General features: G+C 38.8%; 1 protein-coding gene across 8 annotated transcripts in view; it reads left to right on the top strand.

The window, feature by feature from the left end:
* Positions 1 to 25,371, top strand: part of ST3GAL6 (ST3 beta-galactoside alpha-2,3-sialyltransferase 6) — a 92,456-nt gene that overhangs the window by 56,812 nt on the left and 10,273 nt on the right. For all 8 annotated transcript variants that reach the window (XM_069063850.1, XM_069063847.1, XM_069063849.1 and 5 more), the window contains 3 exons: positions 443 to 546; positions 8,445 to 8,508; positions 23,366 to 23,461. In XM_069063850.1, coding sequence (XP_068919951.1) covers positions 443 to 546; positions 8,445 to 8,508; positions 23,366 to 23,461 — 264 coding nt within the window. The remainder of the gene's footprint in view (positions 1 to 442; positions 547 to 8,444; positions 8,509 to 23,365; positions 23,462 to 25,371) is intronic.

Below are 25,371 nucleotides of genomic sequence, written 5' to 3' on the forward strand. Positions count from 1 at the left end.
GTGTGTGTGTGTGTATATATATATGTGTGTGTCTATATTTGCATATATATACAGTTATTTTTACAAAGTACATAACAAAGTTTATAGACAGATTGTCCAAAAAGTCTTAATGAAGTTTAAAATTATTAAATCTTTAATAAAAGCTTTAATTTTTAATTTAGTATATCAAAATTTAAAGTTTTATTATTGATAATAATTGATAGTAATCATTTTCACTGTCATATTAATTTAATATCTATTAACTTTTAATATTAAAGCTTTAAATCTATTAAGCTTTAATAGCTTAAAATTATACTAAGCCCAAAACTATCCTAAACTATACTAAGCCTGACTTGACTTGTTGACTCAAACACAGTAAAGTAATACAATGTAGATATTGTAAGTTGACTTTATTAAGCTGCTATAGTATTTAATAAAATCAACCTTTTTTTCACTTCCTTAGCTTTCGTGGAATATATCCTTTCATGTGTACTAATGATTTAAAAATGATAGCTACTCTTCATGAAAGTGAAAAGCTTGGACTACCCTATGGGGTAAAGAAATCAGGTCAGTAATTCTCTTCTTATTCAGTTATTAAAATAGTTTATGAAAATTATATTTAAATGACATCCAACTTATATATTATTTATCTTCTCTGTTAAGCAAATTTTTCTCTTTAAGGTAGCTCAGTGGTTAGAGTGCTGGGCCTGGTCAAGAATACTCATCTTTATGAATTCAAATCTGGCCTCAGACACTTATTAGCTGTGTGACTCTGAGCAAGACACTTCACCCTGTTTGCCTCAGTTACCTCATCTGTAAAATGATCTGGAGAAGGAAATGGCAGAAAACTCCAGTGTCTTTGCCAAGAAAAACACAAAACAGGTTCACAATGAATCAGATGCAACTGAACAACAATCTTCTAATGTTTCAGAGAAGATTTGAGCATATTTCAGCCTATGTTTTCAGAGATATTAGCGTGGCATTTAGTGGAAAGAACACTGGGCATGAAATCAAGAAACCCTAGATTCAAATCCTAACTCTTATATTTACTGGTAACATGACGAAAGGCAATTCTCACCAAACTTAGTTTCCTTATCTGGAGAATGGAGATAGTAGTAGCACTTATAAGACTGTTGTGCAAACTATGAGATTATGAACATTAAGTAGTTGTTAAATCTTAAAGCACTAAAGAAAAATCACTTAACAACTCCTCCCCCCCACCCCCCACCCCGGAGCATGAGTAGACGCAGTAGCTACAGCTATATGTGGAATGTTGCCATTACTCCGGCAGGATGATATTAAATAAGAGACTAAAAGGTCAGATTTAGAGTGGAAGCTTTTGTTTTTTGTATCCTATTTTGGCTACTCTCACTTAGGAGTTGAGGCGATTTATTTTTATTCAGCTGCAAGATGAAAATTATAACCCTTGTTCAAATGACAGTTGTGACACTTGTTAAATGATGCCAATCAAATTATCCTCCCCTCTCGGATATATCAAGGTGTCTGATGATTCATTTTGTTTTTGTTGTGTCACCTGAATCGTGTCCAACTCTCCCTGACCCATTTGGAGTTTTCTTGGCAAAGATACTGGGATGTTTTGCCATTTCCTTCTCCAGCTCATTTTACAGATTAAAAAATGAGGTAATTGAGGTCAGGTAACTTGCCCAGGGTCATACAGTAAGCGTCTGAGGTTGAATTTGAATTCAAGTCTTCTTGACTCCGAAACCAGTGCTTTGTCCACTGCACCACCTACCTATCCTTGATGGTTCAGTAGCTTCTGGGAAATTTCTTTCCAAGAATTAGTTTGGAACTTGCTGGATATGTGTCCCCAAAGTTTATTATTCTGTTATCTGCAGAAAAACTATTTATTAAGCAAATCAGTAATATAAATATGGACCATATATTTCATCTAAGGATAGGCTGGTAAATGTTTGCTAATTGGATCTCTGAATAAAATACAACCTGCTTTTAAGTTTAGTCTATATTATTAACATTTTCTCTATTACTTTCTTAGGTCTATATAGTCATTAAAATAATAAATCAAAACTCAATTTGTAGTACTCACCTACACACTGAAGGTTAAACAATTAGCTTTCACTAAGCTGGCTCTAGCATAGCCGAAATTCCAGCCTACTTTAACTACTTTGGAAATAGGAGTTGATTACATACAATGAATATACTAATTGCATGTGATATTTCTCTTTTTAAATAAAGCAATTACAAGATCCTCTAAGGATTTTAGTTCTAGTAAGAAATGTTATTCAGTCTCCTAAGATGTCAAGTTTCTAAAGTTTAATTGCTTCAAAAATATTTTGTAATTATAAATTTTTAGTCATATAATCATAAAATTGTAAAAATGGGTAGGTTCTTAAATATGATCTGTGTGGATCCTTTTCATTCATGAATGAAGGAAGTAGACCAGAAGTAGGCCTTATAGAATCATGATTGGTCATTACATTAATCATAGTTCCCAAGTAGACCAAAAACCAGCTAACCAGAGGTCATCTAGCTGATGGTAGAACTGTGACTGGAATTTCAATTTCTGTACTTCCGCTCCCCTGTTCTTCTGACTGTTATGCTGTGAATTTCACCTGGTCCACTGATTTTTAAAGTAAGAAGTATAAGATTTTTTTCCCAGTTGAAAAAATGCAGAAGTACTCAAGATGAAGATTACAGTAGGAAAGGTCCTAGAGAAACCTAACAAAATTCTGAAAGAAGTACTAGGAGGAATAATGATAAAGAAAACCAAAGAGAAATAAGTCTTCTTCAAGACCTAAACGTAAAGTCTCATGATCAGACTTCTCAGGATGGCTGCCAGAAACCCGTAGACATGAACTGGACATAAGCCAGGGGAGAATGATGCCAACTTCCCTAGAAGTCATTGTCAGAATGGCACGAAGAGATTGGGTCACTGCATTGCCTGGACAGTAAACAGCAGAACCCACAAATAATGCCTGGTTGGGGCCTCCCAGGGCCAAAGCAGGGAACAGAGCCAACCAAAGGTTGGAGAGTTTTTTAAGAAGGAGACAAGTGTGGGTCAAGGCCAAGCCCTTCATTGGGATACCAAAGAGAACCAGCAAGCAGGGGTTCTGACAGAGGATTGGGCCTGGTCCTACAGTCTCATCAAGGATGTCAATGACATTTTGGGGGGGGTAAGGGGTATGCTTTTTTGTTGTTGTTTTTGCAAGGTAGTTGGGGTTAAGTGACTTGTCCAAGGTCATACAACTACCTAAGTGTCAAGTGTCTGAGGTCAGATTTGAATTCAGGTCCTCCTGACTCTAGGGAGGTTCCCTCTTCACTGTGCCACCTAACTGTCCCCTGTCAGCAGCATTCTAAAGAGCGGATAGAACCAAGGTGGGCCTGCCACCCTTCTAAGAGAATGAGAGCACAGTCTAGTTATAACACAAAATTCCAATCTAGAAATTGAAGCTAGAGTTACAAGTAAACTGAAGAAAATGATGAACACAGTGCAGAAATAGGATGGGTTAAGAGAAGTCTAAGAGGTAAACACAGGAGAAGATAGTACCCTGTGAAAAAAGAAGCAGAGGCTTTGTCCCAAGGACTCCAAAAGTGGCTAGAAGGAATGAAACGAGAGAAAAATATGAAATTGGAGCTCTTGAGGAAAGCATGGGAGGGAGAAAAGAAAGGTTAGACAGGAAAATGGAAAACATTACTTTCTGAGAAACAGAATTGACAAAACAGAACTAAATGATGTCGTGAGACCACAAGATATTTTAGTCTGAAAAATTAAAATAATGTAAAGTATTTTCCTGACTAAACAAGGTGAAGAGGTGATCATGAGAGTAAAATGGACAGTTCTGATTATATAAAATTAAAATTTTTTGCACAAAAAATGTTATTGTTCGGGCGGCTAGGTGGCTCAGTGAATAGAATACCAGCCCTGGAGCCAGAAGGATCTGAGTTCAAATCCGGCCTTAGACACTTAACAAGTACTAGCCATGTTACCTTGGACAAGTCACTTAACCCCAATTGCCCTCAAAAAAAAAGATTATTGTAGTTAGAAAGCAAATGAACTACTGGAAAAAAAAATCTTTGTAGCAAAATTAATAATGGCTAGCGTTTATATAACATTTTAAGGTTTGCAAAGCACTTTGCTAATATTATTTCATTTGTCTCTCACAATTACTCTGGAAGGTAGGTGCTCTTATTATCCCCATTTTACAGATGAGGAACTGAGACAGAATCATATGCCTTGTCCTGGGTCACACAATAAGTATTTGAGGCAGGATTTGAACCCAGGTCCAGATCCAGCATTCTATCTACTGCACTACCTCTAATACAGATCTGATATTTGGGATAAGTAGGGAATCCAACAAGAACTATTTTCCCAATTGATAAATGAATATAAACAGGCAGTTCTCCAAAGAAAAAAAGTCAAGCCATCAATGCTCTCGGAAAAAATGTTCCAAATTAATCATAAAATGCAAATGAAAACAGCTCTCAACTTCTACCTCATTCCCATCAGATTAGCAAAGATGACAAAAATAAAATACTATTAATATTTGTTAGAAGGGACATGAAAGTACAAACACACTAAACGTGCTAGTGGTTGAAGTGAGTTGACCCAATCATTCTGAAAAAGTTTGCAACTATATCTCAAAAGTTTTCACCAAGTCAATGATAACGCCACTAGGTAGAATTGCCAGAGATCAGACAAAGGGGAAGGTACCCATATGTACAGAGATATTTAAAGCAGTACTTTTTGCCGTAGCAAAAAACTGGAAAACTAATTGCTCATCAATTAGATGTAGTTGAAGACAGCATATGATTCCAATGAAATATAAGTGCCGAATGAAATGATGAAAAAGACAGGCAAGTGAAACCTGGAAAGACTTGGGTGAACCGATGTAGAAGGGAGTGAGCTGAACCAAATGAACACTGTACAGCGACTATAATGTTGTAAAGAAAAACAAGTTTAAAAGAATTAGGAACTCTGATCGACACCGTGATGAATGAGGACTAAAGAAGCCTTAGGAGGAGGAATGATTCCCTCTTTGCAGGGAGGGGATGGTATCAAAGAGACTTGTATTTTTAGGTGGGAGCAATACAAGCACAAATTTGTCTTACTTGCTCATACTTATTTGTTAGAAGTGAGATCTTCGCTCTGGGAGCAGTGGAGTTTTGGGGGAAAGTGGAAGTAGTGATGACGCAAAACAAATAGAAAAGAACATCAGTGAAACCATAAAAAACACAAAGAAGAGGCAAAGGAAGTTCAGAAGGGGACAGAAAGAAGTAGAGTGTTATTGATTCTACCATGTTAGATTCAGTAAGGATGAGAGACTATTAGTAATGTTAATACTATGCTTTTAGGTAAAAAATAACACTATTTATAACAAACCCTGAGAATGTTTATATCTATAAGGAAAAATCAAGGTGGTAATACTTCTTTGATACCTTCTCCTCTACCCCCCAAAAAAGTTAGTTCATTATGACTCAGGTATTTGGAAAAAAAGAAAATGAATTTTAACAACTATTTACATTCTGTTTTGTATGTCTGTATCTCTTGAATATAGCATACATTTACATAAAACTAATGATTCCCAATCTGTTGGGAAAATAACATACACATACACATAGTATAGAAGAGAGATAACACACTTTTTAAAAAAGAAAGTTCATATTTGTTTACAGTGAAACACATCTTGTTTTTCTCCTTGGTTTATTTCTTTTTTAATGTAATTTCACTTTTTTCTACTAACCACAACAAAATTGTTTCCCTTCCTTCTTCTCTACCTCCCTCCCTGCCTCAGTGGGGAAAAAAATTAGAAAAAAAATCCTTGTTACATCTGCATAGAAAAATGAAACAAATTCTTGCATTGCTCACATCCAAAAAAAGTGCCTCAGTCTGCTAAGTCCATATCTACTCTGAGGGGGTAGCTTCATTGGCCTCCTAGAATCATGACTGGTCATTGCATTAATCAGAGTTCTCAATTCTTTCAAAATTGTCTGTATGTAAAAAGTGAACTTATTACCTTTTCCCTTAACCAGGGATGGGGAACCTGTGGCCTTGAGCCATATGTGGCTTTCTAGGTCCTTGGGTATGGCCATTTGACTGAGTCCAAATTTTATAGAACAAATCCTTTTCTTCTGTGACTTTTGGATTTGGTCAAAGGGCCACACTTGTAGAACTTGAGGGCCACATGTGGCCTTGAAGCTGCAGGTTCCCCACCCCTGCCTAAACCTTTCACCCTCCTAAATTCCCTATAACTACTGAGGACAATATTGTCCTCCCAGTCCCTCAGTTTGGCAGTCTAAGTGTCATCCTCAATTCCTGTTTCATCCTGTCCCCATATCTAATCTGCTGTCAAAACCTTAAGACTTCAACCTTTGCAACATCTGTTTGATGTGCCCCCTTCTCTCCTCTGATACTGCTTCTACCCTGGTACAGACCTTCATCAACTTATGCTTGGACTATTGGAATAGCTTGCTGGTGGTTCTTCTGCTTCAAGTCTCTCCCTCTTGAATCTATCCTCCATTCAGCCACCAAAGTGCTTTTCCTAAAGCACAGGTTGGGCCATGTTACCCTCCCAACTCAATAAACTCCAGTGGTTTCCTATTGCTTCCTTCCAGGATCAAAAGCAAAATCGTCTGATATTTAAAACTCTTCACAACTCTTCCTCCCTTCTGCTTTTTCCAGGAACTTCTTACACCTTACTCTTCACCATATTTTCTTCAGTCCACTACACGCTGACCCCCTTGCTATTCCTAGAACAAGACACCCCATCTCTCCACCCAGGCCATTTTCTGTGGCTGTTCTTCATCCTCAGAATGCTCTCCTCCACATCTCTACCTTACTGTCTTCCTTGATTTCCTTTTAAGTCTCATCCAATATCCCTTCATTTCCCAAACCTTCTAAATTCTGCTGCCTTTCCTCTGTTAATTATTTCTTATTTGCCCAGTATGTAGCTTGTCTATATGTATTTGTTTGCCTTCACCATTAGATTGTGAGCTCCTTGAGGGCAGAGGCTGTCTTTTGTGTCCCCAGTGCTTAGCACAGTGCCTGACATATAGTAGATGCTTAATAGATGTTTATTGACTGAGTGATTGACATTGTTGTTGCTTTTGTATAAATTGTTCTCCTGGTTCTGCTACTGTACTCTGCCTCCAGTTCATAGAAATCTTCCCAAGTTTCTCTGAATCCATTCTTTTCATTATTTCTTACATCACAATAGTATTGTTACATCCATATTTTGTGTAGCCATCCCACAATTGATGATCACTCCTTTAGTTTCCAATAGTTTGCCACTACAAAAAAAGCCATTCTAAATAATTTTTTGTACATGTGAGTACTTTTTTCCTTCTTTGAATTCTTCAGTGTGTAGGTCTAGTAATGATATTGCTACATCAAACAGATTGCAGTTTAGTTCCAAATCCTTTCCAGAATGGCTGTACCAATTTACAGCTCCACCAACAATGCATTAATGTGTCTGTTTTCCCACAGCCTCTTCAGCATTTGTCATTTTCCATACTTGTCAGCTTTGTGACCAATTTGATGGGATTGGGTTGGAATGTCAGAGTTGCTTGGATTTCATCCTTTTGGTCAAGAATATGAAGGGAATCAATGGGAAAAAATGTGAAGAAAAGTGACTTAGCAGTACCAGATTTCTAACGATATTCCAAAGCAGTAATTGTAAAAACAATCTGGTGTTTATTTAAAAAATAGAGTGGTGGATCAGTGGAATAGTAAATTAGGTCCACAATACACAGTGGTAAATGACCATGGTAATCTAGTGTTTGATACACTCAAAGATCCAAGCCTTTGGGGCAAGAACTTGCCATTTGACAAAAGTTGTTGGGAAAAGTAGAAAGCAGTTTGGTAGATAACCTAGGCATGGACCAACATCTTACACCATATACTAAGATAAGGTCAAAATGGCTACATGATTTACACATAAAGGGTGATATCATAAGCAGATTAGGGGAGCATGCAAAACTTACCCATCAGATCCATATATAAGAGAAGATTTTATGACCAAGGATCACAGAAAGTAAAATGGATACAAAGAAAATCACTAAGACTTAAAGGTCCATTCATTTTCTGGGTTTAATTTTATTATATTCTATTCCAATGAGGCATAGATGTCATTATATCTAAGTTTAACATCAATAGAAAATTTGTCAGTGTACCTAGAGGTAGTAGCTTTTAAAGCTCCATGAATATTGATTGTCATTTTTGGACAGGAACTGGATCAGAATCACTAGATTGTTATCAGGTTTTGTCACTTGTGGTGTTGTTCAAGATAAAAATTATGAAGAATGAATGCATTGGATATTCTAAATGGCGTGGTTAACATGGAACATTCGTGAAATTGATTCCGGCTGTGAACTGACTCACTGCCTTCTCACTAGAATAAACCATATGTGAGCTACACTAGGGAGAAAATATTTTAATGCACAAACAATAACAGTATTTTAATCTTGCCCCAATTTTTTCTTTTTTAAAGTGCATCATTTCTACCTTGCTCTCTCAAAACTTCAGAGTTGTGAACTGTTTCCTGAATCTGACAAGTGAGTTCATTACCTATTGTTTCTGTCTGATTCATTTAGCTAAGATATAGTATGAAATTTAATTGTATTTATGGGTATTTGATAGTATTTATGTCCACAGTAAATTAATTTAGAAGTTATAAATGAGTTTGGGTTTGATACTTTAGTACAATTTTAAGATTTTATGAATTTCAAACTGTGCAAAGACTTCTGGAATCATATAGATATGTACTGTACCTAGGTATGTAAGTATTGTTTAGAGAGCATTGGACTTGAGTTTAGGAAGACCTGGGTTTGAATCCTGCCTCAAATACTTATTAAGTTTATGGCCCTGAGGTAAGTTGCTTAATCTTTCTCAGACTCAGTTTTCTCACCTGTAAAATGAGGCTAATAATATGACATCTACCTCCCAGGGTTGTTGTGAGTTTCAAATGAGATAAACCATGTAAAACACTAAAAGGCAGCCGCTTAGTAGTAGTAGCTGTAGCAGTAGTAGTAGTGGTGGTGGTAGTAGTACTAATTGTAGTTATAGTAGTAGTAACAGTGGTAGTTGCAGTAGTTCTTGTAGTTGTAGCAATAGTAATAATAGTGGTGGTGGTGGTGGTAGTAGTAGTAGTAGTAGTAGTAGTAATGGTAGTACTACCACCACTTACTGAACACTAATTTTTCTTTCACCAGCAGAGCAACTGCTTTTCTTATAATATATACGTTGCCTATTCCTGGTCGTGTAAAATACATAGGACAAAGAATGAATGGGAAAATCTGTATATATAGTATAATACACACACATGTGCATAGGTACTCACACACACATATATATGCATATATGTATATATGTCTATCCCACCATCAGCCCCTCCCGTGCTTTAAGTTCATGCTGCTACTAATAACTTCTAGGATACCTGTACCATTGGGCCCAAGAAAACCAGACAGTGATTCCCTTTAAAATTGTTTGTCTTCAACTATAGTGTTTCACCAGCAGCTAGCTTCTCTAGACTCCTAAACAAAGCTCAGAGTTGATGTTCTCCCTTCTGGCACTAAGGAGAAGGCTTAGAGAGCATTTTCTTGGGCATTGTTGAGAGTGTCTCCCCAATCTCTTTTATAGAAGTTTCTCATTTGAATGAATGCAAGAAAACATTGTTCTCCCTCAAAATGGCAAAGTGTTTTTCTTAAAGATTTGAGTATAGATCTTTCATAAAACTTAACCGTCCTTGATTTACTATTATTTTACATGAAGGTTTTTCCATTAATTTTCTTCTTCTAGTGTTATATCTTCAGTTTTGTAATTTTTAGTATAACTAAATGCTCAGTTCAAGAACAGGGTTCCAATGTACTGGATGAAGCAAGAAACTTTTTTAAGCTGTTTACTCCGGAAGCAAGTGAGAAATGAGGAAGTACTATGTTTATAGTCCTGGTCCAAGGGTTTGATTTGTCAGTGTATTTTTACCAGGTATTTTAAGAAAGGCATTTGTTTCTGTTCCACTTTTGGCTGCCTCAGTCTTCTGTGGAAAAAATGGTGGTATCTTACCCTTTTTGTTCTAATTATTTTTTTTTGTTTTCATATTTATTTACAAACTAATTTGAAGTTCAGTCATTCAGATTTTAGCAATATATCAAAAGTAATGGTATCCATTCATCAGCAATAGTAAATGTGCATTTTTTTCCATTCTAGACATGACTTTGGTTCACTTTATCCATATTTTCTCTCTTTCTTACATTCAGGGGCATGTTCCTCTGAGATAACTTATTGGTCTTAGCGGGGAGAGATCATGGCTTTGGAACAGAAGGAAGCTTTAACTGCCCCTAAAACTTAGCTGCTACAGAAAATATGCCACAGCCCAAATCTGAAACAAATGAGTGTGTCAAAAAAATAAACTCCATAGGTGCTAGCCCTGGCAGGGACCTTAAAGCTTACCCAATCAATTTCTCAGATGAGAAAACTCAACTTGTGTAAGATTATATACCTAGTAGTAGAGACACCATTGGAGTCTTCTCACACCCACTAATGATTGTTATTTCCATTATATTACAGCTGTCTCCCTTTCACATCTGAACATTTATTTTAAATCAAGAAAGTCTGATGGTCTAGAACAGGACTGCATAACATGGCCTGTGGGCCACTTGTGGCCCATTAGAGGATGTCCAGCAGCCATGAAAAATGTAGGGGTTGCTACTGCACACTCTCCTGTTTGTTACATGACCTGCAACAAGGAGCCATCGTCAATCTTTCTCTAGTCTAACCCATCTATGACCCCAAAGAAGTTTAGCCTGTTTTAATTTTGGCCCCTACCTACTGACCTACCTACTGTGCAGGTCTGATCTAGAAAATGTTAAATTTGACATTAATACCCAAGGAACTAATGATGAGGGAATTTTAAAGTTGTGAATTCTTCTGCAGGTATCACTTAGAATTCTCCCATCTGGTTCATTCATGGAAGTATGGAGTAGCTAGAAAGATATTGAAAATTTTCCTCCTATTGTCAACATGATTTAAAAAAATTTCTCTTAACTGGGGTGGCTAGGTGGTGTAGTGAATAGAGCACCAGCCCTGGAGTCAGGAGGACCTGAGTTCAAATCCAGCTTCAGACACTTAACACTTACTAGCTATAAGACCTTGGGCAAGTCACTTAACCCTAATTGCCTTGCCTTCCCTCCTCCAAAAAGTAAAAAAAAAAATTCTCTTGCTAACCTCAAATCATGTTCAAGCTGTAGTTGTTGGCATTGTGGTTTGTTGTAACTCTTTTTTTTTTTTGCTTTTTGGAGGGGTAGTTGGGGTTAAGTGACTTGCCCAAGGTCACACAGCTAGTTTTTGTGTTGAGTGTCTGAGGCGGGATTCGAACTCGGGTCCTCCTGACTCCAGGGCCAGTGCTCTATTCACTTCACCACCTAGTCGCCCTGTTGTAACTCTTAATGTATTTTCCCTGATTTCTCTTTTGAAAGTTTCATTTATAAACTTTAGGTCTTTCACTAGAAATGTGTATCAGGCATCTGAAGATAAGGATGGTGGGACAGGTAGTGGAGAATGGCAGATTAACACATGGTCTTTCCTTCTGGTTGGGTTACTCAGATATTTACAACTCAAATATGTGGTCATTGGGAGAACACTAGTTTTACTAGCCCAGATAACTGTGTCCCCTTTGAAGTTAGCTCGTTCACTGGATGGACTAGTAATCTCTCATTAGTATGTCCTATAAAATAAATATAGGTTTAGACTTGGTCTTTTTGGTCAACTTACCATGAAAAGTTTCTTAGGTTCAAGATGCTGTTGAGTAGGACTTTCTTAGGCAACTCCCATTGCCTGGCATACACTAGCATAGTTATCTTTGAATATACTAGCTACTTAGTAAATGGCTCTGTTTTTCTTCCATGAAGAAATGTACTTTTCTCCCTTTGCACTTTCAGAATCAATTCAGGATAACTCCTTTTCTCCTCCCCCTACATATCTTCCAATCTATAGTTCGTGTCATTAATTTCTGGGTGTGCTACTGTATAGTAGGCAAGATAAATGGCAGGTGCCTTCTTGAATTTTCCAGTAAAAGGTGCAGCTCTCTGACTGAATCCAAACTTCGCAGAACTTTCCTAGATTCAGTTCAAGGGCTGCATTTGAAGACCTAGAGGACCACATGTGGCCTCAAAGCTACATGTTCCCTCCCCCAGAGATAGATAACTCATGTTGAATACCATTCCTTAATTCTAAAATATTGATAAAGAACTAGTATATATAATGCTCCATATCATGTACTAGGGAAGGGGAATCTAAAATAAATTAAGTATAGCCCCAACCCTCAAGGGGCTTGTCTGGCATCCAAACTGGATGGCTATACCACAGATACAATGCATAAGTCAAAACCATAGAGAAGGGCTTGTTGTAAAAAGCTGGGGCAGGGGGACCTCTTAGTGATAGGCTGTGAACCATTCCAGTGACCCAAGAACAGAAATTGTCTTTCATTGGGATCTCATGTTTATAGCAGCAGACTTGTACTGAAGGTGTTCAGAGCCCTTTACAATCACTCAAGGAACCATGGTGTTGCTGGAATTCCTGGATACTAAGTGTTAGAAGAAAGGCAAATTCATACTCTCGTAGTGCAGGAAAAGTCTTGTTGGGGAGCTTTTGACTGGGACGGGAAATTTTTCAAGTGGTCTTTTGAAAAAAAGGTTTGAAGATATTTTGTATGATTTCTCTCGATTTGTTTTGCAGGAGGGTAAAGCTTCAGGGGACAGTAGGCAGGGATCACTTCAGGAGGAGGGAATGGCAGCATTGAGAACAGGAGTGTATTCCAGCAGAGAACCTGGACAAAATGCACAGAGTCGGGAGAAGTAGCCAAAGGTTCTGTTTGACAGAAATCAGGGCAGGAAGAGGAATAAATTTGAAAAGATAGGTTGGAACTGGATTATGTAAGGTCTTAATTTCTAGTTAGTAGAAAGGCTAGTGAGTTTGTATTTTATTATATAGATGATATGGAAGCAAAGTTTTTTTTTAATTAAAAAAATGTCTGTGCATTAGGGAGACTTTAAAATAATGATGACCCAAGGCTAGACATTCTCATTGCCTGCCTCTTCAGATCCTGTGGGACAAACTCTCAGATCTAATGGCGCTTATTCAGAGTAGGGATATTGCCAGTGATGACGTTAGTTACCAGGACTGGGTCTTGTCTATGTCTGGGTCAGCATGCCTGAGTCATCCATTTAATCAGTTCCTAACTCTTAAGAGAAAAGGATGAGAGTTAGGGCTGCCATGAATACCCCACAGTCACAGGCTTTAGATTAGGGGCATGACACTGAAGACTTCTTTGATATGAAATACTAGACTGGAATAAGACACTCCGCTCTCCATGTCCTTCTGCCTCATTGGCCTTGGTTATTAGCAGAATACAGGATGTTATTTTACTCTTAAGTGCTGTAATTTATTAGGTCAAAGGGAAGGCTAAGATCTTATGAAAAAGACCTCTCTCCCATTGTCTGAAATTCTAACAATTAGAGACGCAGTCAGATACCACTGGATCATTAAAGGGTTCAGGGAAAGGGATATAGCTGTTTATCAGTCATACATAGCATTGATGCTTTCCTTCTAACACTGAGGATTGGGAGTTTTAATGTGGTGGGGGTGGAGGAGAACATATTTTTGGAGCATGTACCACTCTGGGAGCTGATAGGGTTGGGTGGGGAACTTCAGGGAGTTGATAATGAGGGCACTAGTCACCTGTGGAGGTGGAGATAAGTGGGAGAGAGGTTAAGGAAGCATCTGCTTCAGAATTTTTCCTAGGGGAAGCCATGATTCCCTTCTCCTGGGAGCCAAATGGAAAGTGTGTACTGTTAGTGTAACCCATGGCTTGTACTAGGCTCCCCAGCATCCTGCCCTTCCTGGAAGATTATGAGGCAGGGAGGTAGAAGTGGTTAACCAGCTTCTACATTACTCCTCCTTACCTGTTCTCCTGGACTTCTCTCTCTGTCTCTGTCTCTGTTCCTGGCTATTTGTCTGTCCGTCTCTGTCAGTCTCTCTGTGTCCATCTCTCTGTCTCTCCCTCTCATCCTCTTCTTCTCCTACTTCTCCTTTTCTCTCTCCTTTCCACTCTCTCTCTTCCTCCCCCCATCCCAAAGATTAACTATCCTACCTAACAAACATAAAGGTTGTTCCCGAGAGAAACAAGACAGAGAGTAGAGTAAGTGTTGATCGTATCTATGTTTTGTGTTCCATGTTCATAAGAACAAAGTTTGACTTCCTTCGGGGTTTTGAATGTTTTAAATTGTTTAATCGTTGTTGAGTCTTGATGACATAGAGTTCTACAATGCTTGTGAGTATGGGCTCCTTAGAATAGGGACTGAGACTAGGTTTGTATGTCACATGCACACATGCACGCACAAACACACACATACATGCTTACACATTCACACACACACATGCACACACGCACAGCAGTATGGCAGAGTGGATAGAGAGCCTCCCAGCCAGAGGGACCTGGGGTCGGCTCCTGCTCCTCACACATCCTGGCTGTGTGACCCTCTGTGCTCTCGGCAGTTCTCCAAATCTGTGAGTTGCACAGGAGGTGCCAACCCGCACTGGCAGAGGTAGTTTCTTCACTTGGGAGTTCCTTATAACAGTGAAATTATAAGTTTGGTCCCTATCTCTGTGTTATAGAAGTACACTCTAAGATGAAAACATTACTCTTTCTTAGGCTTTTTTAAAGAAGATTGTAAGCTTTGCCTCTCTACTGTGATGTTATTGCTATTTGAGATTTGGGGGTATGTCCTAAAAGGACCTTAAGTAGACTTCTTCTACCAGTGGACATCTGTAGCTTCTCTGTAGAGTAATAGTAATAATAGCATTTACATAGTGTTTTAATATTTGCAAAACACTTGACATGAATTATCTCATAATAACCCTGTGAGGTAGGGGGTATTATTTTTCCCATTTTATATATGAAGTAACTGAGGCCAAGAGAGGTTAAGTGAATTGCCAAGGGGCATACAGGTAGTAAGTATCTGAATCAGAATTTGAACTCAGGGCTTTCTGACTCCAAACATAGTGCTTATGTCCACTGTCCCACCTACCACTAGAAGTTAAGTGATATTTCTAGGATCACACAGTAAATTTGTATCACAGGTACCACTCAAACTCAGGTCTTCCTGATTTTCCCCTATGTGCTTTACCATCTGAATCTAAGGAAAGTTAATAATAAAACAAATTAAATAAATAGATAGAAAAAAAGATAATGCAAAGTAGAGCTAAGGGGGTTTGTAAGAAGGAATGCTTTGTCAGTTCTTAATTTGACAGTGATAGTTCTGCACTACAAATTGTACTCTATATTGACAAGAGTTTCCTCACTTGAGATTTCCTTATACCAATCAAATCACAAGTCCTGTCTATATAAACACACACAAATATACATACATATGCATGTACACATACATACACATTAATACATATACATATATATGCATGTAAAGCTGAAAACATTGCTTTTTCTGGCCTTTTAAGGAAATAAGCTTTATACTCAACCTATCCTCAGCCGTTTTGAATAATCTCCCAAAGTTTAAAAACAACTCAAGTTTGTTCCTCTTTGCAAATACCTATCTCTGAACACAACCCCAGCACAGAAAGATTCTCCCCCTCATTTGCTTCCTTTCTCTGTCTCATGCTCTCACTAAAAAAAGGAAATTCTTCTGCAAAGAAAAAGTTATCTTTAAAACTAAACTTCCCTGTCTATGGACTAGGAAGACACTGAGAGTGTATTGCTTATCTAGTATGTTATTTGTTATATTTTCCTTTGAAGTCCCACAGTGTGTCCAATCACAGCCAGAGATCCCTCTAATATTAACCAAAAACCATAACCTACTATGTTCCCAAATGCCCCCAAATGTTATTAATTTATTTCAGTACAGTAGATCTGCCCCCTTTTCACCCTCTCCAGGATTTCCTCTTCCTCCTCCCCTTTCTTTTCTCTCCCTTTTCCTTATCCACTCCAGTGACATAGAATTCTGGAATCTTGCCATATCCCTTAGCAGGTAAGGTCCAGGAAGGTAATGGGAGCTATGTCCTCAGTTTCCTTTTCATCACCAGGTGGGGTATCAGTTGTTCTTGCCCAAACAAGCTTCATTTTGGCCCTGCTGTCCAGCCTCAATAACTTTAACAGCCATGGTTTTTCTATTATAGCATCAATAATCACTAAAACAAAGTTAACCCATTTAATGCACCAGTTATGAAAAGGGTTCTTTATGCCTACAAATACCTGGATTTGAAAGATTAGTATTTCTGATATAACTCTGAAAAGTTAAATCTATTTATATGATTCAGTAAACTTTAATTTGTATTTTTTGTTTTCTCAAATCTAGCCCCCCAAACAAAATAAAATGCAATGCACAAAATAGTAGTTAAATAAATAATAAAGTTAAGTTACATCAGTACCCTCTGTATTAAGAGAAATGTGTAACCATTGGTCACTGTTGGGATCAAGACTATGAAGCAAATTAGATGAAAAGAAGGAAGAAGGGAGAAAGAGAAAGAGAGAGAGAATTTATTAAATATTTATGTGACAGGCATATGTCTAGATGCTAGAGATGCAAATATAAGCAAGCAGGACAGTCATTGCCCTCAAAGAACTTACATTATATTGCTTTGCTATGAATATGCTTCAGTTTGCCAAGAAAAAGAACTTTTCCATAGTTAGAACTGTTTCAGAAAGGAATGGTCAGCTTTGTTCAATCACCAGAATCAGCATTGCAAGGGAAATCTGAGGTCATCTAGTCTAACTCTGCCTCTGTATCTTTCCATTCATTGCTACTAGTTTTACCCTCAGTGTCCAAGAAAGTAAGTCTAATACTCCTTTCTATATAGCACTGGTAGCAAAGGAAGCATGTTGCAGTGGGGAAAAGGGGTGGATGTGGAGTCAAAAGACCTGGGTGAGAATCCTGTCTCTTCCTTTCCCGAGAGACCTTGGGCAAATCACTTAACCTTTCTTGGCCTCAGTTTCCTCAAACTTGCAAAAAGAAGCTAGATTGGGTGATTTCTAAGTTCTCAAAGCTCTAAAGCTGTGATCTTAGGAAACACTTGAAAATAGTTATCGTATCTTCAGAGTTTCCTCCACCAAACCTTTTCCCCAGATATTTTTTGGCTTAATAACAAGGCCCTTCCTAAAATGTGAGAAGTGACCTGAAAGTATAAAACAAAATAAATAAATAAATAGAAAAAAAGATAATGCAAAGTAGAGCCAGGGGGTTTGTAAGAAGGAATGCTTTGTCACTGGTTAGGGATGTTGCAGAAGTTGTACTACATATATTAGTGTTTTAGTATTTTATCATTAGATTGTGAGGCAGCTAGGTGGTACAGTGGGTAGAGTGCCAGGCCTGGAGTCAGGAAGACTCATCTTCCTGAGCTCAAATCCAACCTCAGATATTTCCTAGCTGTGTGACCCTGGGCAAGTCACCTAACCTTATTTGCCTCACTTTCCTCATCTGTAAAATGAGCTGGAGAAGGAAACGGCAAACCACTCAGTATCTTTGCCAGAAAACCCCAAAAGGGGTCATGAAGAGTTGGACATGAACACGAACAACAAAAATCATTAGGTTATAAGTTCCTTGTGGACCATGACTGACTTGGGCCTCCTTCTGTCTCCCCAGCACTTAGTACAGTGCCTGACACAATTAGGCAGTTTATTTTAATGTTTATTGTCTGTCTGATTCATGTGCCACCTCCAAGGAAGAGAGATTCCTGAGTGAAGGAGAAAGGAGGAGAACCTGGAGGTGGCAGTGGGGAACAAGAAGTATTCCAACCCCTCTGCCTCAACCAGTGAACCCCGCCAAGCCTCAGCCTTGTATGATTCCCACCATGAATCGCCTTTGCACCTATACTTGTGTGCAGGACATAGGTGGAGAAAATCACCCAACCGTTCTGACTAGGTCCACTATGGATTTGACTTACACAGCCTCCACTGGGCCCTCGCTGCTGCTAGACAGTCCTGCTCATCCTCCATTAACTCACTATCCCACTCCCCACAGTGGCTCTTTCAAAACTCATCTCTCTTTAAAACTTCCCTGGCTTCTCACTCCCAGCTGAGAACCAGGCCCCTCATTTTATGGAAAAAAATGAAGTAGTTTGCTGTGAGGGCCTTCTTCTCTCCCCTCTTCCTCATCTATCCCTTAGGTACCTTCTGCCACTGTCTCCTTCACCCCTGGGCTCACATGATGAAGTGGCCTTATTCCTTACCGACACTACCCGCTCTGCTTGTTCAAGTGATCCTAATCCATCCTATATCCACCAACAGATTGCCCCCTCTGTCATCTCTTTTCTCTCTTATTTTTAATCTCTCCCAGCTCATCACTTACTACCTACAAATACACTCATGTCTCCCCTGTCGTGGAAACAACCCTCTCTTGATCCTTCTGTTCCTGATAACTATCATCCTATCTCTCTTCAGCCCTTGGTAGTTAAAGTCCTTAAAAAGACCATCTATGATAGGTGCCTCCACTGTCTTTCCTCTCACTCTCCTCTTAACCCCTTGCAGTTTGGCTTCCCACCTTATCATTCTATCAAAACTGCTCTCTCCAGAATGACCAGTGATCTCATCTTGGTTTCCAGATCCAGTGTGCCCTTTTCTTGATCCTCATTCTCCTTGACCTTTCTGCATCTTTCACACTATGGATCTCTTTCTCCTCACTGACACTCTCTTCTCTTTAGGTTTTCAGGACATCAGTGTCCGGGTTCCATCTTGCACCCTCTTCTTGGTGATAAATCAGCTCCCATGGCTTTACTTTTCATCTCTGTGCTCATGAATCTCAAATCTATCTTTCCTGGCCCATACTCTTTGCTGACCTCCAGGTTCATATCTCCAACTGTCTTTTTTCAGGTATTCCAGACTGGATGTACAAGAAACATCTTAAACTCAATGTGTCCAAGACAGAACTCGCGGTCTTTTCCCTTAGACTCCACCTCCCAGTCATTCAGGCTCACAAGCTACTTGCCATCCTGGACTCCTCACTGTATCTCACCTCCCCATATCTAAGCTATTGCTAAGGCCTGTTAATTTCACCTTGGTGACATCTCTTGAATACACCCCCTTCTCTCTTCTGACACTGCCCCCGCTCTCATGCAGGCCTGGATTACTGCAGCAGCCTTCTGTTCTGCCTGCCTTGTGTCTCTCTCCATTGCAATACTCCAGTTCCCATTTAGTTATTAAAGTGACCTTCCTAAAATGCAATTCTAATCACTCCACTTCTTGATAAACTTTAGTGGCTTCATATTATCTCCGGAATCAAATATAAAATCCTCTGGCATTCAGTGCCCTTTTAACCTAGCCTCCACCTGCCTTTCCAGTCCTCTTCCATCTAGCGGCACTGGTCTCCTGGCTGTTCGGCCCGCGGCTCTCTCCGACCATCTCCCACGCCTGTGGAACGCTCTTCTGTCCTCCACTTTGATCCTGAACTCTTGGCTTCCTTTAAATCCCAACTGAAATCCCGCCTTCTGTGGAGACTTCTGTAATGCTTCTTCATTCCAGTGCTTTCCCTCTTTAAAGATTTCCTATTTATCCTGTAGACAGCTTGCTTTGTATACATTTGTTTGCGTGTTGTCTCCCCCATTCGACTGTAAGCTCCTTGAGGGCAGGCACTGTCTTTTGCCTCTTTTTATATCTTCTGTGTGCTTAGCACAGTGCCTAGTACATAGTAAGTGCTTAATAAATGTCCATTAACTTTAATTGAATTATTATTGCCTTTGGTGTCTCCCCATTACATTCTACCTACCTGTCGAAGCAATTTTCCTAAAGCTGAAGTCTGCCCTCCCACCCTCTCTTCATTAAACTTAAGGGGATCAAATATAAACTCTTCTGTTTGGCATTTACAGCCCTTCACAATGAGACTCCATCCTACCCTTCCAGCCTTAGTGCACATCACCCCCCTCCATGCACCTTACCAAATTTGCCATCTGGTGGCTGTTCCCACACTACGGTCCTCTTACCTCCATAACTCACAGTGGTTCTCTCTCATACCTGGAATGTGCTCCCTTCTCTCCTCTGCCTCAGGAAATCCTGATTTTTCTCCCCTGAATCCAGACTCCATCTTCTGCATGAGGCTTTCCTTCTTTCTCCCAGCAGCAAACTGCTTTCTTCTGCAGCCCAAGATTACTCTGTATCTGATGTTATTTATCTCTGCTCATATCACCCAACAAAAAGTAATTTCCTTGAATGGGGGAACTTTCACTTTTGACGTATATTTTTGGTGTTTAGCACAATGCTTGGTGCATAATTGCTTGCTTGGAGAGGTAGCATGGTATACCTGCCCTTGAAATCAGAAAGAACTGGGTTTTAAGCGTTTCCTCCGACACATACTGGCTGTATGGCCTTGAAGATATATTGCTCTCTGACTCTTGTTTCCTTTTTTCTCTTTTTTTATTTAGTATTTTATTTTTCCCAGTTAAATGTAAAAAACAATTTTTAACATTCATTTTTAAAACTGAGTTCCAAATTTCTCTCCCTTCTTCTTCCCTGCCCCTCCCCTCCCCATATAGAAGGCAAACAATTCAATATAGGCTATATATATATATGTTGACTCTAAGTTTCAAAGAAGGTGCCAACCTATGTTGTTATAAAGAATTTTCATCACCTAGGAATTACCTATACTTTAAAAAGAGATCACATTACCAAACACATGCTTATTTGATTAATTTCTAGAACAAATACTATTCCTTCTCCTAGCAAGTAGCAGAGGCAGGGATTCAGACTCAAGTCTTCTACCTGAAAGTCTGGTGTTCCTTCTACTATACTCTCAGCAGGAGAAACTTGGGGTAAGATACGTTTGAGTGGGTAGCAAATACCAGCTAAAAATAAGTGTATAAAGTATAGACATTTTTGAAGCTAATTTTTTTAATATCTGAGAGGCTTAATATAAGGATCCAGAATATTCAGCAAGTTTCTTTTTCTCCCCCCACCCAAACTTTTTAAGTCATGCCTGACTCTTTGTGCCCTCATCCGAGGTTTTCTTGGCAAAGATACTGGAATGGTTTGCCATTTCCTTCTCCAATTCATTTTACAGATGAAGAAACTGAAGCAAACTGGGCTAAAGGCTTGCCCAGGGCCACACTGCTACTAAGTGTCTGAGACTGGATTTGAACTCATGAAGATGGGTCTTCTAACATTGTGCTCTCCTGTGTCACCTCTCTACTCCCAGCTCTCTTTTCCCTTGTTTTATAATCTCTCATAGCTTGGTATAGGTTTGCAGCACTGGTACTTCATGATCCACTATACTCCCTCTCCTCCCACCTAAAAAGATTTTAAAATTGCTGATACATTAGCTATTACAGGATAAACTTAGTTATAGCTAGAGCTTAGAATTGACCATTAAGCCACTGTCAAAGAGTTTATATCTGCTACCCTTTTCCTGTAAAATAAAATTGACAGTTTCTTTTGACTTTGTAGCATCTGCAATTTAGGCCAGATTTAGAACATATGGTCATTATTTTAAAGGTCATTTGAAAGATTTATTATTATGTTTGTGATATACATATATGTGTGTATACATATGTGTATATATGTCAACACACTCTTTATGTCTCTCTCTGTTTCTCTGTCTCTCCCCCGTGGGGGGGGGGGGGCCCACTCCAAGCCTTTTGGGCAATGGGAGTAGAAACAAAAAAATCTCTGAATCTAACTTTGCAAAAGAAAATTCTGTGGACCATTTTCACTGTTGAAAGTACATGTAAATATTTAAAACCTTAAAATAATGTCCTTTCTCAAGAAAAAATAGCATAGTTTAGTGGAATGAGTAATGGCTCTAGAGTCAAAGGACCTGGTGTGAATGTTCTCTCTGTCTTTCAAACTCCCCCCTCTCCTCTTTTTCCCCTCCCCTTTCCTCCCTTCTCTTCTTCTTTCCTCTCCCCTCCCCTCCCCTTCTTTCCCTGTGTCACTTAACCCTTCTGAGGCATGATTTCCTCATTTGTAAAATGAAGGAGGTGAACTAAAACTCTAAAATCCCTAAAGTCATGGAATCTGGACTTCTGTTATTTTTGCCTTTTTGGAGGGCAATTGGGGTTAAGTAACTTGCCCAAGGTTACACAGCTAGTTTGTGTGTGTGTGTGTGTGTGTGTGTGTGTGTGTGTGTGTGTGTGTCTGGGTGTTAAGTGTCTAAGGCCGGAACCGAACTTGGGTCCTCCTGACTACGGGACCAGAGCTTTACTCACTCTGCCACCTAGTTGCCCCTAGGAATCTGGACTTCTAATCCTGGTTTATTGCTTCAAATTAAATTTCTATAATTGATGGGCAAATGTTATTCACAAAAACATCAGAAGGTTCTTGTATTATGCGTGTACACACACACATAGATTTTATCAGCTTCTTTCAAGCCATAGGTCATAAATTTATGGCTAGTCTTTCTCATAAATAGCTGAGTTCAGTAACTCCTCCAATAATGATGGCAACTGACTGTTAGATGATTCCAAAGCTCCTTCACATAACAGTGATCTACAAAGTACTGTGAGCCCTCCTACATGTGAGGTAGGTAATGTGAATGTAATTCCAGCTTTTTGATCACTCCCTAGGCGACAAATGAAAGTATAGTCAGTGAATTGACTCTGTGTGATACTGAGAAGTATCACATAGCACCTATTTTTACTTTTGTAATAAGAGATTTCATTTAGTGTCACATTTGAAAGGCCTAACCTAGATTGAGGGCAGTTAAGTGGCACAGATTGTTGGCCTAGGGTTGGAAGGCTTATCTTCCTGAATTCAGATCTGGCCTGGGACACTTTACCACAGTTTCCTCCTCTGTGGTAAATCACTTCAGTATCTCTGCCAAGAAAACCCCAGATGGGGTCACCAGGAGTTGGACATGACTGAAATAACTGAACAGCAAACCTACATTGAAGAATGCTAAAAGTCAATGCTTATGCAACCAGATCCAGATCTCTCTTAGGCCTATATTCATCATATGGTCATGAAATGCTCAAAATAATTGGTACTGTGTGTATGTGTGTGTATGTGTATAGTTGATTCACGTGGTTTCTAAAACAAATAACCTCCCTGTCTTCTCAATCAACACAGAATATATTTGTTCTTTTGGTAACTACTTCCTGCCAACATCCTCTTTCTTGCTGGCATATCCCATATGGCACTGGTTTCCTGTTTCTGTATGTACTGTTATTGCAACTTTGCTTTGGGTCTTTAAAAGAATAACCAAGGGCAGCTAGGTGGCTCAGTGAATAGAACACCAGCCTTGGAGTCAGCAGGACCTCAGTTCAAATCCTGCCTCAGACACTTAACACAAAAACTAGCCTTGTGACTGTAGGCAAGGCACTTAACCCCAATTGCCCTCCAAAAAACAAACAAAAAAAACAAACAAAAAAAGGGAATCTCTAGGTATTTAATCCATTGCTTTCTGTTATTTCTATGTTTTCAAGAGTTCCCTGTAAAAAATGTATTGTTGTTGGTAATGGTGCAGTTTTAAAGAATAAGACACTGGGAAAACAAATCGACTCCTATGATGTGATAATAAGGTAAGTGCATTTTTTCCATTCTGTTTCAGAACTGCTTGAGGAAGGACAGTTCTTGACTTGTGTATTCGCAAGTGATCTTTAAATACTAACCTTTTCCCATTCATTATCCCCTAGAGATTTGCTGTAATTTTCTTAGTATTGACAATTTCTAGAATGTTGTTATCTTTCACCTTCACTAAATTACCATGATTTATTGTTCATTTTTGTACTGTGAGGACTCTTTCCATGGGTATAACAAATTATGTGGAAAAGAAATCTTATGTAACAGATGATTCAATAGCCCCTTTCCCATTTAGTGGTTAAAAGTATTTAATTAAGATGTCTTTTATGCAATATTTATATTTCTGTACCTTTAAAATGTCAGATTTTATTAGAAATATTTGTCAGAATGCTATAATGTTTAATTTGGGAATTGATGAAATTCCAGGTTTTTCTATTATTGTTATTGTTGTTGGTGTAAGCAGACTGCTTCTTGGCTATTTGGTGTTTCAGATTTTAATGCTATGTAAAGATTTTTCAGCAAGGAGGATAGAAATAAAAAGACCCTCATAAAATCATAATCAGATTAACTGTAAATCCTAATTTACCAAGCATTTAGGTCAGTCAATATTTACCCTATCTAAATATACTTTATAGGTAAACTTTTCCCAATTAAACATTCAATTTACATATGATGTTGGGAGTATTGGCTTAAAACAATTTGGTCAGGGTTTCCAAATTTTAAGGATTTCCAAATTTAAAGTTAGTGATTCTAGATTTATCAAAATTAACCTTATCCCTAAATGAAACAACATACCTGTTGCATAAAATGAGGTAAAAGTCTAATGCCATGGAGTCAAAGATTATTAATTACCAGTGAAAGTATATTCAGAGAAGATGTCATAGCTTAACATTAAAGAAACCTGAGTATTCCATTTGTTTTTCTGAGTTAGATGCTTTTTAACAAAAGAAAAACGGGGCAGGTGACTTTGCTTTTCAGCTATAGAACAGTACTAATACAGAACAATACCTTAACTGGTTTATTATGTGCTATGGTCACAGTTACTTCGTTTCAAATACTCTAAAAACAAATCCAAAAGACAGAAAACAAAAACCAGAAACACTAGTCCAATCCTGTGCTCCCATGTGGATCATGTATTCTTGTAGGGGACCATGTGGATCATGCATGTTTCAGAACACAGGGATGGAAATGGAAAAAGAGTGGCCTAGGAGGCAGTAGGTAAGGATTCTATTAGCAAATCATTTCACCATTCTGCAGAATGGGGGGTGGGAGGGAGCTGAACTAGATGACCTTTAAAGCCCCTTTCAAATGTAACCAATTTTTTTTGGTTATAATTTTCTACAAATAATAAATAAAGGGAGCATAGAATTCTACAGCTAGAACCCAAGTGTGCTGCATAGGTGCTCTAGCCCAACATCTCACTTTACAGCCATCTCCCGACTCCAGGCATTTTCTCTAGTTGTCTCCCTTGCCTGGAATGCCCTTCCTCTTCAACTCTGCCTCCTGGCTTCCCAGGATTCCTTCGAGTATCAACTAAAATCTCATCTTCTACAGGAAGCTTTTCCGGATCCTCCTTAATTCTAATATCTTCCCTCTATTAGTGAATTTCCAATTTATCCTGTATATAGGGTTTTTTTGACTCTTTTTTTTTTGGGGGGGGGAGGGTGGTAATAGCCAGGTGGTGCAGTGGATAGAGCTCCAGATGTGGAGTCAGGAAGACCTGAATTCAAATCTAGCCTCAGACCCATACTAGCTGTCTGACCTTGGGCAACTCACTTAACCCTGTTTGCCTCAGTTTCCTCTTCTGTAAAATGAACTGGAGGAAATGGCAAGCCACTTCAGTTCTACCAGGAAAACTCCAAATGGTGTCACAAAAATCTTAACATGTAAGACTGAAATGACTGGGCAA

Source organism: Petaurus breviceps, unplaced genomic scaffold, assembly GCF_028583685.1.
Source record: "Petaurus breviceps papuanus isolate PSGF00001 unplaced genomic scaffold, PetGlider_PUasm1.0 90603, whole genome shotgun sequence".
Classification (NCBI taxonomy): domain Eukaryota; kingdom Metazoa; phylum Chordata; class Mammalia; order Diprotodontia; family Petauridae; genus Petaurus; species Petaurus breviceps.